This window comes from Boleophthalmus pectinirostris, unplaced genomic scaffold, assembly GCF_026225935.1.
Source record: "Boleophthalmus pectinirostris isolate CB_2022bp ecotype Guang Dong unplaced genomic scaffold, ASM2622593v1 HiC_scaffold_17, whole genome shotgun sequence".
In the NCBI taxonomy this organism is placed as follows: Eukaryota; Metazoa; Chordata; class Actinopteri; order Gobiiformes; family Gobiidae; genus Boleophthalmus; species Boleophthalmus pectinirostris.
Genome location: NW_026571115.1, coordinates 29,789,876 through 29,807,764, shown reverse-complemented (window position 1 = coordinate 29,807,764; position 17,889 = coordinate 29,789,876). Strand labels below are relative to the sequence as shown.

The window sequence follows — 17,889 nt, the reverse complement described above, 5'->3', positions numbered from 1 at the left end:
CCGGCAGTGTAAGAATCAATGAGAATTACAGTTGTTACCAGTAAAACCTAGATTTGATGTGTACATGTTTACCTCGTATCTGAAGACACAGGTGAATTTATAGAATACATTTACTGTAAATGGTCTAAATTCAGATGAAACTTTGAAAACTGAGTCAGATTGTGTAACAAAAATGCTTTATTCTTTTCCTATAAAGTAAAAACAATGCAAAAAAAAAGTTGCTGCAGTACAGATATATTTTATAAGCAGCTCTTGAGGACAAAATAAGATCACTGTGAACTGTCAGCATCTAATTAGAGAGTCTTTTATTGTCCGATAATCAGGAAGTGCACCTTAGAATGCTAATTGTTGTCACCTTTACCATGATTGCAAAACTCTGCTCTGGAAAAAAGATCCCGAAAGTCACATCGCCAGTCCACACAGAGCCTGGAAACCCCAAACCGTTCATGACAATACTAAAAGTGATGCCAGTTCTAATCAGAGACCCTCCTCCTCCTCGTGTCTTTACAGTTGTAGCTCCACACTAGGGGGCGGGACAGAGAAGAGCAGAGTCAAAGCCCGTCCAAACAGTTCGTGCGTGAGTGGACCACAGCACAGCTCCTCTTTCCAAAACTCAAGGAATTTACTCTACAAACAAACAGATAAAGCGTCCAGGACTGAATACAGGTGAGAGATACAAAAGAAAATGGATAATATTGCAATTTTTGTCATAAAGATGTGCAAAATGTGAGTATTGAGTGCATATACTAAAGGTGCATTGCGTAACTTTTCTGGCGGAGGGTCCGTCAAACACTTTTCTCCATGGACATGTCGTTGCTTTGTCAGAAATGTCTCACAGTGCGGCTTTAAACCTTTCAATCTACACGGAGACCAAACCAGGCCAAGTTACAGGTCAGATCTGCGGAGAGGCGACCCCGCTCACAGTCAGAATGTTGTTTTTCTTGGCATTTTTGAGCTAAAAAACCAAACACCTGTAATTGAATAAATGTAAAGTAGAGCTGTTTAATGCCATATTGTGGAACATTCGAAGCAGAGCAATAACATCTCCACAGAAACAAGAAGGTGACGGACCCACACCTGAAAAGTTTAACACACAAACTCTGGATATTTGGAGTTGTCTCAAACAGAAAACACTCAGTTCTACCTTGTGATGTCATGTGGTGATACAGGAAGTGCTCCACTGTGTTTTTAAACTGGATAGGGTGTTGCTGCTTGTAGTTGCCTCCAGTTGACGTAATGGACACTCACTGGTACTTCAGCGGAAAAAATCCCCTGGGCTGAGACAAAATTTTTCTCATAGAACACAATATAATCACAAACTGCTCGTGTTCGACTGACAGGGACCTACAACTTTCAAAAATGTCAATCAATCAATCAATCAATCAACAACTTTATTAATCCCAAAGGGCAATTCAGTTCGCACATCCTCTGGTCATGCACAATCTATAAATAATAAAATAAAATGAAAAACTAGTGCTGTCAAGCAATTAAAACTATTGAGAGATTAATTAATTATGATCTGTAATTAATTAATCTAATTAATCTCTTTTTAATCTCACCTAAAAATTGCTGAGAAAAACCTTCAACTTGAGGTATTTTCATTTAAATTCATTATTACATTATTTTGGCAGATCAAAAGACTGATATAGAACAAAAAAGTGACTTTATAAAATAATTTATTGTTTAACAAACTTTAACAGATGCAGTCACTTACATTCCACAGTATCATCATTATTATTACTATTACTAATCTGCATAAATAAACTCAACTTTACAACATATAAACCATGAACACTCTAGAGCCACATCAGCCTGTTTGAGATTATAATGTGTTTAATGCAGATTTGCGCAAGTCTCACAGAAACGAAACTTAAAACCGCATGGCTCATTTGCATAAACTAAGCGGAGAAAAGAAAAAAAAAAAAACGCTCTTGTGCGCTGATGCAGTTTAGCTTCTGTGGGACTAAAGGACATGACTCAGTGGAATATGAGTGTTCTTTTTGTGACAGAGGGATGTTGATGAAGGTGAGTCTGTTCTGTGTCTGTGTCACGATGTTTTCAAAGATCGCAGGTTTATCGCAGATGCGGGCGAGAACGGGAATGAAAATTACAATTCTTTGCGGGAGCGATGTGTTGTTGTCCTAATAACACATAAAAACAGATTTTATAATAAGGCAACTCGCATACAGAAACAGTAAAGTTAGAGATTAAAAATGAGATTAAAACGATTAAAAAACATAACGCGCTAAATATGACTGTAATTAATAATCGCAATTAACGCGATAAAGTGAAACCCCTATGAAAAACAGACGCCATACATTCAAACCTCAGTGCATCAGGGACACAATAGCAAATTAAAAATGTCGGATTTGTTTGGCGATTTTTACCTATTTTTAGATCATAAACCTTTTCCTTCTTTTCGATCAGTTGTCTTAAAAAATGCTTCATCATCGTTAGCTCCGGCTCTGCTCTAGCTCCTCTCGCTCTGATTGGTCAAAGCGATCACGTGATACACGAGACCATATTTGAAAACCCCGGGACTTGACACACCTCCACGAGAAACATTTGGATCATTTCAGCTCGGGAATTTCCGATCTCTACTGAACTAAAGGTAAAAAGTAGCTGTTAACTTGACCACTACATGACATCACAAGGTGGAACAGAGCATTTTGAACTTTGGAGATGTAGACAGACTAATAATAAAAGTTACTCAAACATGTGTGAATGAAACAAAACACAACCCTAAGTCTGTTTTTGAGGAGGTAACAACATTATAACATAACTTAAAGCTCACAAGCTGTGTAATAAAAGGCCTTTAACTTTCCTTTAAACTTTCTGTAGCTACACCTGTATCTGTAAATGGACCCTCCCTCAAACAAATGAATACTGTCTTTGTGTCCTTGGACAAGACACTAAACCGATCCCCAGTATCTGCGTACACTGGTGTATGAATGTGTGAATGAATGAATGATTGGTTAGAGCGGGTTGAAGGTGTCAAAAAATGCTGTATAAAATTGGACCGTTTATCAAATTTATCGATTAGATTTTTCGTTTCTGGCTCCCAGTAGGCTGTGGTTTAGGGGGCGGTTTGGCAGCATCTTGGAGGATTTGACAATTATGAACTGAGGGAGAAAAACATTGCAGTTCTGATGAAAAGTGTAAGTGGTTACAGATGTGAGGTAGGCGTCCCTCCTTGGCTTTCATTTCCTCCAATAGACTTACGGTAAAAACTGAGCTGGGGGAGAAGTCAGAATTCTGTCGTAGCCAGATTGCACATTTGTTGACCTGGTTTGCGTTTAAAGGTGTATTCTGCCACTTTTAGGTTGGAAGTCCGTCACCTGCTTGTTGCGTCTTGTTGCTTGTTTCAAAAATACCTACCTGGGATCTGGTACCTTAGGTCACAGTAGTACAGGGGTCTCCAACTTGTAACTCGGGAGCTCCCAGTAACTCTCCACCCCCTTCCAAGTAGCTGGCCAATGGATTTCTGAATGTATTGTGCTGAGTAACTCAAATTTGATTTAATTAAATGCCTGTTATGATTGTAAATGCATAATTTTGGCGCCCATAAATGGATAATAGTTGTGCAAATGTTTTATAGGCATCAAACTGTACCCCATTTAAGGCTCTTATATTTACTCAGTTTTTTACAACCGAAATTAAAATGAGTAGATCTGTGGCAATTTTGTTTTGGAAAGGTATGACAAAAGAAGAAATTCAATTTGTCAACTGAACAAAAGTTTATTTGGTTGAAAATGTTTCGCGGCTCATCCAAGCTGCTTCTTCAGTTCTGGTCAGATGCTGGTGGACACTTCCTTATATGTGTTTGCAGGGAGGAGCTAACTATCATGAAAATACTCTGAAACTAACACACCTACTTGTTTTAGTTTCTGTTAGTTAGCTAGGCCTATTGAACTTGCAAAGAGTGTGGGGTCATATTAGCAGAATCATTGAGGGCCATAATAGAGCTTTCACCCTTCTGGACCTGACCTGACTACACCTATTGTTCTCTTGTTTGTTTTGATTTAGGTTTGAGGGTGGAGTTGCAAATAGGAGATAGATGGTGTCTGAGTCTTTCGTTTCTCTTTAAAGAAGATTTCTCTTCCTTAACAAAAACAGCTTCTCAACCAAATAAACTTGGAAAAACAAAAAAAAAGGTGACAAATTGAATTTCTCCTTTTGCCATGGATTCTACTAGCCAGCCTGGCACCACCTAGTCCCTCCACTCAATTTCATTTCTTTCACTAGACTACACTAGACGGTAACCAGTGCTAGTTCAGGCACCAGCCAATCAGTGAAGAGCCAGACATTCTGTGTTGTCAACGATTCCCGAGATTGAGGATTTAAAGCCAAAACAAAGAGAATGTTTGGTGAATTTTATCAAGGGATTATTGTGCATTACATACATCACGACCAAATAGCAGCGATTGGGTAAATTAAAAAAAGTACCCACCTACCGTCGAACGAATAAATTCTAACACTGCGAGGTCAGATGGTTTCCACAAAGTGAAACCGGCTGATGAATCAGGCTAGGATTCTACCTGGGTGACTGAGGGATTTTTCACACATTTTGGAAAGGTAGCTCACCAGAGGAAAAAGGTTGGAGACACTTATACTAGTATAAACTATTTATGAAACAAGCTCTTGATCTGATGTTCTAACTCATCTTTCTCTCTCCCTCCCTCTCCTGAAGCCTACCTGAAGCTCTTTCACTCTGCTCCACCATGCCTCCTCACCTCTTCCTCCGCCCTCTACTTCTTCTCCTCCACTGCTTTTCCTCACTCGCTCTGTCTTCCTTCTCTGATCCTGGCGGCCGAGCCGAATATCGTATCTCTGACCCGTCCTTCACCTGCTTCACTCACCTCACAGTCCACTCCGATTCGGGTGATCTTTACATCGGCGCCGTGAATCGGATCCTGAAGCTCTCCGCCGACCTGAAGGTGCAGGCGGGTCATGCGACGGGCCCGGCTGTAGACAACAAGGAGTGCTACCCCGCTCCTATTGTTGCACCTTGTGAACACAGGTAAAGTGGGATATATTATAATACTACCAGTTACTTTTAAAGGTGCACTATGTAACTTTTTGGTTTGGGATCTGTCACCTGCTTCTTTCTATGGATGTTCCACAGTATGACATTAAACAGTTCTATCTTACATTTATTCAATTACAGGTGGTTTTATAGCAAAAAATATCTAGAAGAAACAGACATTTTGACTGTGAGCGGGGTCACCTCTCCACAGATTTGACCCGTAACTTGGTCTGGTTTGGTTTCCATGAAGAAAAATAGGTTTAATACCACACTGTGAAACATTCCAGACAAAGCAATAACATCTCCACAGAGAAAAGTATTTGACGGAGCTTTTTGTAAACAGCTAAATAGCTTATTTACCTGAGATGTTTCGGCACTTCCGCCTTTGTCAGATGTGTAAGCTGTTAATCGGAGTGGTCAGTTTGACGGATCTGGCAGATTTATCAGACTGACCACACCTACCATCGTGTGATGGTCTCTGGAGAAGTGAGTCCATGTGTGAGCCAAGGTAAACACCCCCTTGTCTCTGTTGATGGTCCAGGCTCCCTGTTTCCTGATTTCAATAGTCTCTCATATCCATCTTTTGTATTTGTGCTCCTCTGTTCCTATAATTTTAGCTCTGTCCCAGTTTGTGACGTGGTTTTCCCTTTTGCTGTGGTCAGATTTTGCAGACTTCAGGTTTTCTTGCACTGCCTTTTGCTTGTTAGATTTTAGAGTTAATTGTGTTGTAGTTTCTTTCTCACACTCCTTTCTTTGTTCCTTTTTTCTTGCGTTGAATGTTCTTCCCATCTCCCTAATGTATGTTTTATTGCACGGAATCTGGTAGAAGACATTGCACTTTTTCTCAGGTTGAATTCTGTCTTTTGGGTGAAACATGTCAGGTAAAGAAGCTACTTAGCTTTTTACAAATTTATCTTATTGGAAGAAAACAAAGTTTCTAAATAAGAAGAACACAAATTAAATTTTCTAGACCTAACACTACACTCTTGTTTAAACCTGTTGTTGTTGATCCTCTTTCCTGTGTCTCAGCCTGGATTGGTCCAATAATGTGAACAAACTTCTCCTGGTGGACTACAGTGCGAACAGACTTCTGGCCTGTGGGACCAAATGGCAGGGTGTGTGCAAGTTCCTCAGTTTGGACTATCTCTTCACACTGAGAGAACCACACCACCTCAAACAGCACTATGTGTCCAGGGCCCGCGGAGGGATGGCAGGTAATACTTTTTCTAACTCCTGCTTGTGGATTGGTGGATTTCAGATGATCACCACATTCTATTGGCCAAGGTGCACTGTGTAACTTTTGTTGTGCGTTGCTTATTTCTATGGATATGTCATTGCTCTACCTGGAATGTTCCACAGTATGACATTAAAAAGCTCTAACTTACATTTGTTCAATTACATTTGTTTTATAGCTCAAAAATACCAAGAAGTAACAGGCATTCTGACTGTGAGCGGGGTCACCTCTTCACAAATCTGACCTGTAACTTGGTCTTGTTCAGTCTCCATGAAGATAGAAAAGTTTAATGCCATACTGTGAAACATTCTAGACAAAGCAATAACATGTTCTTGAAGAAAAGCATTTGATGGATCCTCCACCAGAAAAGTTACACAATGCAGCTTTAAGCTATGATGTACAGTAAGGAGTATACATGCATCATGAATCTCAGACTTCCAGCCATTGCGCAATGCATACTGGGAAGGATTTTCCGAAAAAGTGAGCATCAATCCGCCATATTTGTTTTCCCAGTCGGATGCGTCTGTTGACCAAGTCAATCTTTTCAAGTCTTTTGAACCATATCGCCTTTGTTTCTGGTTCTGATATTGTCATATTTTAGTTTTGAGATTCGGACATTGTAATTGTGTGGTTGTTGGATGTCCTAACAGTGGAAAATAGCTTGAGAAATGTGTCTGCAAAGTTCATAACTGTAAAAGGGAATCACACTGCAACATGTGACTGCAAACCTCTGTTCAAATTGTTTCTCTTCCCAACAGAAATGAAAAATAGTGAAAGACGAAGGCAATGGGCAGTACTGATACACAGGAAGGACGAAAAAGGAAACCTTTGACTGCCTATATCATTCTGAGTTTGCAGCGAACATTTTACATGTGGAGCGCCAACAAAGCAAAATCCCGATCCCTCGCTCCACCATGGTTACAAATTTAAAAAATCAATGCCAAAGTGAAAGGCACCAGCGGTTCGCCAAGAAACACCTTCCACTGCAAAGAGACCAAGACGTGATGTTGCTGTAAAGTCACAAGAACAAGAAAGTGCGAGCTCAGCCTGTTTATTTTCTGTACCTCTCGCTTAACAAATGGGATTTTGCTTTGATGGCGCTGCACATACAAAATGTTCGCTGCAAACTCAGAATGATTTCTTAGGCAGCCAAAGGTTTCCTTTTTCATCCTTCCTGTGGATCAGTACTGCCCATTGCCTTCACCTTTAACTATTTTTCAATTCCGTTGGGAAGGGAAACAGTTTGAAAGGAGGTTTGTAATCACACAGATCTGATTCCCTTTTGCAGTTATGAAGTTCACAAGGGTACTGGAGAGGAGAATCCGGCCGATAGTCGAACCTCGGATTCAGGAGGAGCAGTGTGGTTTTCGTCCTGGCCGTGGAACACTGGACCAGCTCTACACTCTCCATAGGGTGCTCGAGGGTTCATGGGAGTTTGCCCAACCAGTCCACATGTGCTTTGTGGACTTGGAGAAGGCATTCGACCGTGTCCCTCGTGGTGTCCTGCGGGGGGTGCTCTAGGAGTATGGGGTTCGGGGCCCTTTGCTAAGGGCTGTCCGGTCCCTGTATGACCGGAGCAGGAGCTGTGTTCGCATTGCCGGCAGTAAGTCAGACCTGTTCCCGGTGCATGTTGGACTCCGCCAGGGCTGCCCTTTGTCACCGGTTCTGTTCATTGTTTTTATGGACAGAATTTCTAGGCGCAGTCAGGGGCCGGAGGGGGTCCGGTTTGGGGACCACAGGATCTCATCTCTGCTGTTTGCGGATGATGTTGTCCTGTTGGCTCCATCAAACCAGGACCTGCAACGTGCACTGGGGTGATTTGCAGCCGAGTGTGAAGCTGCTGGGATGAAGATCAGCTCTTCCAAGTCCGAGGCCATGGTTCTCGACCGGAAAAAGGTGACTTGCCCTCTCCGGGTGGGTGGAGAGTCTTTGCCTCAAGTGGAGTTCAAGTATCTCGGGGTCTTGTTCACGAGTGAGGGAAGGACGGAACGTGAGATTGACAGGCAGATCGGTGCAGCTTCTGCAGTGATGGGGTCGTTGTATTGGACCGTTGTGGTGAAGAGGGAGCTGAGCCGAAAGGCGAAGCTCTCGATTTACCGGTCAGTCTTCGTTCCTACTCTCACCTATGGTCATGAGCTCTGGGTAGTGACCGAAAGGACAAGATCGCGGATACAAGCGCTCGAAATGAGTTTCCTTCGCAGGGTGGCTGGGTGCTCCCTTAGAGATAGGGTGAAGAGCTCAGTCACACGGGAGGAGCTCGGAGTAGAGCCGCTGCTCAAGCTCCACGTCGAGAGGAGCCAGCTGAGGTGGCTTGGGCATCTGTTCCAGATGCCTCCTGGACGCCTCCCTCGGGAGGTGTTCCGGGCATGTCCCACCGGGAGGAGGCCCCGGGGAAGACCCAGGACACGCTGGAGGGACTATGTCTCTTGGCTGGCCTGGGAACGCCTCGGGGTTCCCTCAGAGGAGCTGGAGGACATGTCTGGGGTGAAGGAAGTCTGGGAGTCCCTGCTTAGACTGCTGCCCCCGCGACCCGGCCATGGATAAGTGGAAGAAAATGGATGGATGGATGGAAGTTCGCAAGCTTCCGAAGTCCATTTCTCGAGCTGTTTTCTGCTGTTAGGACATCCAACAACCACTCAATTACAATGTGCAATTCCCATAACTAAAATATGACAATATCAGAACCAGAAACAAAAGCAATATGGTTCAAAAGACTAGAAAAGATTGGCTTTGACAATAGACGCATCCCACTGGGAAAACAAACATGGTGGTTTGATGCTCACTTTTTCAGAAAATCCTTCCCAGTATGCACTGCGCAATGACCAGAAGTCCAAAATTCATGATGCATGTATTGGCTAAGGCATTTAGTTTGAAATATTTTTGACATTTAATTTTTATAATGATGAAAAAACACTTGCCTATAAATGTCTGATTCATTTATCCTCTGTCTTTCCTTATTTTCTAAACTTCTCTTTTGATCTCCTCGTAGGTGTAATTGTGAAACATAAGGACGTCATTGATCCTGACAGTGGGAGGCGAATCAGAGGCAAGACTCATCTCTTCATCGGAACTGCCGTCGCTGGCAAGCCCCAATACTTCCCCTCTCTCTCTAGTCGCAGCCTGTACTCTGACGTAGACAACAACGATATGCTGTCTTTGGTCTATCAGGACGAATTTGAAGCTTCTCAAATCAAAATCCCACTGAACACAGTTACCCTGTACCCTGACTTCGACATCAACTATATCTACGCTTTCTCCAGTGGCTCCTTCGTCTACTTCATTATGGAACATCTGGACACAGAGCTCACCAAGTCGGACAAGGGAGGAGGGGAGAAGTTCTACACCTCCAAGATCGTCCGACTGTGTTCCAATGACAAGAAGTTTCATTCGTATGTGGAGTTTCCGCTGGGCTGCACCAAAGACGGGGTGGAGTATAGACTGGTGCAGGCTGCGTTCAGGCAGAAAGCTGGAAAGAAGCTGGCTCTGGCGCTGGGGCTGGGGGAGGATGACGATGTTCTGTTTGTGGTCTTCGCGAAGGTGAGAGATTATCAACAAATGTGTGCTTGAAGGTGCACTGTGTAACTTTTTGGTTGGGGATCCGTCACCTGGTTGTTTGTATGGTTATATCACTGCTCTGCCTGGAATGTTCCACAGTATGACCTTGCTTTACATTTATTCAATTATGGATGGTTTTATAGCTCAAAAATACCTAGAAAATGAGCGGCGTTGCCTCTCCACAGATCTGACCTGTAATTTGGCCTGGTTTGATCTCCATGAAGATAGACATTTTTAATACTATACTGTGAAACATTCCAAACGAAGCAATAACATCTCTGGTCTGGTGTAATCCTGGTCTGGATCTGGTCTTTAGGATCAGCAGCAGCAGTTTAACTCTGGTCTGGATCTGATCCGGATCTGGTGTAACCCTTGGTCCGGTCTAACCTTGGTCTGGGTCTATTCTTTAGGGTCAGCGGAAGCAGTCTAACCCTGGTCTAGATCTGGTCTAACTCTTGGTCTGGTCTAACCCTGGTCTGGATGTTTTCTTCAGGGTCAGCAGAAGCAGTCTAGCCCTGGTCTAGATCTGATCTGGATCTGGTTTGGATCTGGTCTAACCCTGGTCTGGAGCTGGTCTTTAGTATCAGCTGAAGCAGTCAAACTCTGGTCTGGATTTGGTCTAACCCTGGTCTGGGTCTGGTCTAACCCTTGGTCTGGATCTATTCTTTAGGGTCAGCAGAAAAGGTCTAATTCTGGTCAGGATCTAGTTTGGATCTGGTCTAACCTTGGTCTGGATCTGTTCTTTAGGGTCAGCAGAAGCAGTCTAACCCTCTGACAGAGACGGTCCTCTGCCTCTTCACTCTTCGTGACATAAACCGGGTCATCAGCGAGAGGATCCGCTCCTGTTACCGAGGGGAGGGCAGGCTGTCTGTGCCCTGGCTGTTCGGCAGGGAGATCCCATGTATACATGTGGTTAGTACAATAATAATCATTGCACAATAATAATCATAGCATTTATATAGTGCCTTTCAAGATACCCAAAGCACTTTACAGTTCATTATTCATTCACTCAACACTCAGTACAATAGAACAACTAATGCATTTAGACCACAGCGTCAAAATTACTCCAACTCCATTAGCTGGAGGCCTTTGTGTTTGAGGGTAGACTCAAAGGGGAAGGGGAAGGACTAAAGGGTAGAGTAAGCGGGGAGAAGAGGCGGTGTCTGGAGGACTAAAGGGGAGAGTGAGCTGGGGGCACTGATTAACGATGGGCTGTAGGTCTGGAGTTTGGGTAGGTTGATTTCCAACTGGTTTTAGTGGTTGAATCTTGAAAACCCAAAGTTTGAAGTCCATTCCACTCTCTGATTGGATGATAGATGAAAAAGAACTTTTAGCATGTAAAATGCTTTTGTAAGTAATAGATTTTTTTTTCAGTAAACCCACTGTTTGATTTGAACGTGTTTACTTCTTACATAAAAATGGCTTCATTACAGTGAGTTAAAATGACTCGTCAATATTCTTGTTGTGGTTCTCAGATCCAACAGATTGGAGACGACTTTTGTGGCTTGGACGTGAACCAGCCTCTGGGAGGAAGGAGTGTGATCCAGGGACACCCCCTGTATGAGGACCGTGCCCAGGGCATGGGGGCCGTGGCTGGGTACACATACAGGGAGGACACCGTAGTGTTTGTGGGGACGAGGACTGGACAGTTAAAAAAGGTGGGCCATTTGATTCATGAAGATCAGAGGGCTTGTACTGCCTTGCCATCTCTGACTGCACCCATTTTAAACCACACACACTTAAATGCTTTAGTCCAGTGACCCCACATGACACGATTAAAGGTACTATATTACACAAACCTGACTCTTGTGAGCTTTAAGACATGTTATAATACTATTACTCCCTCAAAAACAGACCTGGAGTTGTGTTTCGTTTCATTCACACCTGTTTGAGTAACACTTTATTATTAGTCTGTCCACATCACCAGGTTCAAAATGCTCCAAAATATTCCACCTTGTGACGTCATGAAGCGATAGTTTTCAAGTCAGGTACCTTTTACATGATGTTCAGTAGAGATAGGCAATTCCTGTTTGAAATTGATTCTAGTAAGGCAGCCTGATTCATCAGCTGATTTCGCGCAGCATTAGGATTCGTTCGCTCAACAGTAGGTGGGTACTTTTTTTATTTAACCAATCGCTGCTATTTGGTCGTGACGTATGTGATGCGCTGGAACGCTCAGTGGCGTCCAAGTAACTGCCGGCTTCACAGCTCTTCATTGATTGGTCGGTGAGCGGTCTACAACTTCTGGGATTCTTGCAAACTGTCTAGTGTATTCGGATTCCTGATCTATTCGCTGGAGAGAAATGAAATTGAGTGGAGGCACGAGGTGGCGCCTGTCTGGCTACTAGTAAGGTGTACGGAGCTTAAAAACACAGTGGAGCACTTCCAGTACCACAAGCCATCACAAGGTGGAAAAGGATGTTGTCTGTTTGAGAGAAGAGCTCAGCCTAAACATGCAGGATTTTGTGTGTTAAACATTTCTGAGTGAAACAAAACACAACAGGTATATTTGTGACGAGGAAAAAACATTATAGATCAGAAAAGCGAAATATGGACCCTTGAAAGCAGTGTCTTTACTTTACTGGTGTAAAGGCCAGTTCATTTAGATTTTTCCTTTGGAGATACAGCTGCACTTTCACTATGGACACTAGATGGCAGTCATTAGTCATTATTAGTTATGTACTCCCCTGTATTAAAGAATGGGTCAAAGCATCTGGTGTACGTGTGCTCCAGGTAGAATATGTTGTATGGAATAGTTGAATGGTTCTTGCCCCTTTGTGATCTGTGTGGATGATTTCAGTTCCGAGTGGATGGCGTGTCACTCTCCCAGAATGCTTTGCTGTACACAACAGTGAGCGTGGTGGAGGGGGAGCCCATCCTCAGAGACATGGCCTTCAGTCCAGATCATCGCTACATCTACGTGCTCAGCCCCAAACAGGTAACTCCACCAGAGAGATTTATTTTATTTTATTTTATTTTATTTTGTTTTGATTTTATTTATTTTTGTTTTATTTTATTATTTTTTTTGTTTTATTTAATTAAATTTAATTTTTGTTTATTTTTTATTTTTTGTTTAATCTAATTTAATTTTAGTTTATTTGATTTTATTTTTAATTGTATTTATTTATGTATTTATTATTTTATTTTATTTTGTTTTGTTTTGATTTATTTTTGTTTTATTTTATTAATTTTTTTGTTTTATTTAATTAAATTAAATTTTTGTTTATTTTTTATTTTTGTTTAATTTAATTTTATTTTATTTTTAATTGTATTTATTTATTTATTATTTTATTTTATTTTATTTTGTTTGTTTAGGGTTATGAAGGGCCAAAAATGACATAATTAGAAACAAATACATACAAGAAGAAATGTTTGTAATTATATTGTTAAGTAAAATATATGTGACCAGACCAGTCCAGTCTGTGATCGAGATATAAGCCTCAATCCTTCTAAGGTCGTTTTCACACCGCTAGTTCGATTATTTGGTCCGCACCAGGCAATAAAATTGTTATTATGTAGCAAATACACTCCAGTGTGTCCGCGTTCACACCGGCAAACGAACCAAAACTGGTTCGATTCACGTGTCTCTGTTTCCCGGTAAAACAGCGATACTCCAGTTATCAACACCGATGTTCCTGTTAAAACCACGGGCCGTCCTCATCTCAAATTATCACCATGAACTCATAAAACAGCAACATGTAGAACTTTGTACAAACTCACCGCATCAGCCCAGAGTTCGGGTAACAGCAGCAGCCAACAGCTCCTCAGGACGGGGCTGGGGTCTGGTTCTTGGTCCTTGGTCTGTTACAAGCTCGTTGGTCAGATGGTCCGGAGGCTTCATCCTCCATATGCTGGTTCCAAACGGTGGCGAGCAAGACCAGTGCGCAATGACTGGGTCTGAGCGGGTACGTTCCGTCGTCTGCGCGCTGTTTCCGTGCGGGAAAAGCAAGAATGCGCTGTGGACTACAGGTCCGGGCGCTGCTCCTGTCCTCCGCGCTCAAGAACCGCGGCTGGTTCCAAGGTGGTGCAGCATCCGGACAGAAGCATGAGTCCAGTTTGGTTTGTTATATGTTGTTCTGAGCGTCCGTCCTCCGCGCATTTGGTTCTTCCCGGGGAAAGCGCTTCCTCAGGTCGAGGCTCCCCGCTCCAGCTCCTCTGAGCCCGGCCTGAACCGGAGCTGCCCCCGCTGGTTCGGGACTCTGGTTTGGATCTAGTCCGACTGTATTTCTCACACTAGGCTAAAAACAGGGACTTTTTTAAGTTGTATCAATTGAATGGGCGATTGCCTATTGCCATGAAATTATTTGGTTAATTAGAGCCTAAAATAACAAATGTTGGTTGCTGCGTGATCACGGGAAACACCGGGTCGTCTCTGTGCATGTAGGTCCCGAACAGGGGTACGCACCCCCAATTTTGACTCACTCTGGAGCCACACGTTCGCACACTGATACTTGCTCTGATCTTCGTGTGTTACATTCTCTGTATTGGCCATTGTTGGTAAAATAATTCGAAAATGAATCGCGGCTGCATCTTGACAACAATCTGTTACTGCGCTGGAGTCGTACAGCGTCATTTCAGGCAGAGGAGACGCGTGTCCCTCCCATGATGCATTTCGAATAGTCCGTTTGTCCATACTGTCTATGGTTTGGACCCGGGTTTGCGTTCACACCAGAGGAACCGCACCAAAGTTGGTCATTTGGTGCGGATTCAAGCGAACCGAGACCACCTCTTTTTTGCGGTCTCGGTTCGCTTGATTTGGTTCGGGTCGAGTCCGATTGACGCTTTCACACCAACGCAAACGAACCGAACTAACCACTTTTGGTTCGAATGGACCGTTTGGTGCGCACCAAATACTGTCGGTGTGAAAACACCCTAACACTCTACATTTTTCAAAATTTTTGGAAAAGTCTATGGGAAAACTGAATGGAGGTCCAGAGCCGTTCTTCCCACTCCTTTTTAGACATGTAAACATATACCTCTGTGGCCTATGCATGTCTATCTGTCATTCTTATCGTGATGGCTTTTGAGATGTTATTATTTGTGACCTGACTTCTGTTTTATAGTTTGCATGTCTAAAATAAATTTATTCAATCATTCAAATACTTCAAAGTTCCCTTATAAGTCATAGATGCACTAATTATTGGAGTTCCTGTAGCTCGAATGGTGGTAACTCTTCTATTTTTCCCATAGTTGTGGTTGGCTGCTCTTGTGGCTGACTGGTTGGCACACTGAGCAGTATTTTTTATCTGAAATTTTCATCTTAACGTTTTGGGATTTTGACCAATGACACAGAGGACACATAGGAGGGACACTTTTATCCTGAGCTTTAAAAAACAAATGCAGACAATAGTATTTATCATGGTTTGGTTCATCTGAGTGTGTATTTTCCGTTTGCCGCAGGTGACCCGTTTACCGGTCGACTCTTGTGACCAGTACAGCACCTGCTCCGAGTGCCTGGGCTCCGGAGATCCTCACTGCGGCTGGTGTGCCCACGCATACAAGTCAGTACTCTTCTCTCAAACTAAAAACACTCTCTTCCACCTTGTGATGTCATGTGGTAATACAGCAATGCATAATAACTCAACACACCTTCACTAGAATCATTTGGATAATTTCAGTCCTGGAATTGCCAATTTCTGCTGAACCAAAAGTAAATTAAAGTAACATTATGTGACAAAAAGCACTCAACCCTCACAGCAAGAAGGTTCCAAGTTCAAGCTTTTCTGTGTGGAGTTTACATGTTCTCCAGATACCTCAATTTCTCCCATCAATTCAAAACATGCTGCATAGTTAAAATCCTCCATCTAAGGTTCAAATTAAGGAAATGTTATCTTGATTCGAGTCATTTTCACGTGACAAGTAAAATTATCAACTAACAGAGCACGTCTTTTTGTATTAAAAATAGGAAAACACATTTTTTACTCTAAAAATAACAAATACAACAACTCTTTGCAGTAAATCTTGTGTTCCTTGAAGTAAGAAAATTGACTTTGTCTATAAGTTGCAGAGTGATGAGTAACTGGGACTGTTGCCATAGCGATCAACTATTTTCCAAACTAAATATTCTCTCTTTAGAATGGTAAAAGTGGAGCGTATAATAATTGGCCACATTAGCACACATTAACAAACACAGCCAAACAAGGCCCTCCACACGATGCACTAAACACTTGAATGAAGCGCGCATTTTCTCTGAGCACATGAAGTGCCGAAGTGCACAGAGCTGCAGGGGTAAAAGAAACATTCTAAAGAGTGGGACAATCCGCACTTCAAGTGAACGCACAGCAAGTACGTACCATATTTTTCGAGCTATAAGTTGCTCTGGAGTATAAGTTTCACCAGCCAAAAAATGCATAATGAAGAAGGAACATATATATGTTGCACTTTTTGGGGGAAATTTATTTTATAAAATCAGAGACCAGGAGCCAACATTTAATCTTGAAAGGCAAATTACAGTAATAACAATAGAACAGAGAACAACAGGCTGTTAACAGTTATTCAGATAAATATAACATAAACAACAGAACAGAACAAGTTTAACAAACTCTCCATCTCACTCCAAATCACTAAATCCATTGAATGCTTTATCCTCAGTGTCACTTCTGAGCAACTCTGCGACCTCTAGAGGTAAACAGAGCGCCGCTTCCTCTTCTGTGTAGCTGTCGTCAGACTCAGCATCAGTTCCAGTTAGAATTATTCCGGCCTTTCTAAATCCCGACAGGATGGTTTTGGTGTCACTGAAGTCCAGACTTTGTCCATCCATCCAATGACTTCAGGAAAGTTGCATGGTGCATCCTCCTGGTTTCTCGTTCACTCCAGACTTTCTTTCTGCTGCTTGATTACCGTTTTCAGCTGCAGATTTCACTACTTGCAGTTTGTAATCTGCAAAATATGATTTTCTTTTTGGGGAAATGTGTGTTCAGTCTTCTCAGTCGTCTTTATAGGTTTGTTTAAATTTTTGAGTGGTACAGAAGTAATGGTGCGATCGACTGACATGATACAGACAGGACAGAGGCTCTTTCTGCAGGAGACATGCACATGAGAGCTAAGTGACAGTGGTACAGGAGTAATAGGAGCAGCAGAGACTGACACACAAGACTGGAGCCTCTCGAGACTGTCAGTGTGAAAATTTTAATATATAAGTTGCGCTGGAGTATAAGTCGCAGGAAACACCCAAATCATGAAAAAAGTGCAACTCATAGTCCGAAAAATACGGTAAGTCTGCATTGGAACAGCATCTACATTTTTTGGTCTGAAAACTCAAGAACACAATACGCAGTCATTTCAACAAAGTTAAAGTAATTCCCTTAGTGTTTTTTAATTTATTCATGTATATTATTTTTTGCAGGTGTTCAAGACGTGAGTCATGTGACAACCCTGACGACCCTCAGAATTTTCACCTCAGGCTGGACCAGTGTGTGGACGTCCCAACTGTTCCCAAAGCCAAACCCATAATGGACATTAATGTGGCCTGCGGAATTTAAAGAGGAAAAAATATATTCTAACCAGCTAAATACTGTAATATCTGTTATCAAGGTTGTTTTTTGGTTGTTTTTTTTTACATTAAAATGCTTATATTACCACTCTGTTCCACCTTGTGATGTCATGTGGTAACACAGGAAGTTCTCCACTGTGTTTTTAAACTCCATACACCTTCACTAGAATCATTTGAGTGATTTCAGCCAAGGAATTGTCAATCTCTACTGAACTAAAGGTGAAAGGTGTAAAAGCTGTTGACTTAAAGAAAATTACCACTTCATGACATCACAAGGTGGAACAGAGCGTTTTGAGCTTTGGGGATGTAAACAGACTAATAATAAAGGATTACTCAAACATGTGTGAATGAAACAAAACACAACTCCAGGTCTGTTTTGGAGGAACAACATTATAACTTGATTTAAAGCTCACAAGAGTAAATTTTGCTCTTTTGTTAGATTCAAACTGGTTACACTCTGGTTCCTGGGCAAGAACACAACCCACTACACCACTATCAATAATCACTTCTTTTTTCTTTGCAAAGTCTCAAAATTAAACCTTAATCCGATTTTATGATAACGAGAAAACTCTCAATTCAGCT

The 17,889-nt window shown here is 42.2% G+C and overlaps 1 protein-coding gene across 1 annotated transcript; it reads left to right on the top strand.

Moving 5' to 3' along the window:
- Window positions 1-585: 585 nt before the first annotated feature.
- LOC110159886 (plexin A3-like) lies at window positions 586-17,296 on the top strand. Its single transcript, XM_055153098.1, has 9 exons — window positions 586-666; window positions 4,691-5,020; window positions 6,056-6,240; window positions 9,250-9,797; window positions 10,563-10,727; window positions 11,291-11,473; window positions 12,616-12,753; window positions 15,216-15,316; window positions 17,161-17,296. Exons 2-9 carry the CDS (start codon window positions 4,722-4,724, stop codon window positions 17,294-17,296), a joined length of 1,755 nt encoding a protein of 584 aa, XP_055009073.1. The 5' UTR covers window positions 586-666; window positions 4,691-4,721.
- Window positions 17,297-17,889: the final 593 nt, after the last annotated feature.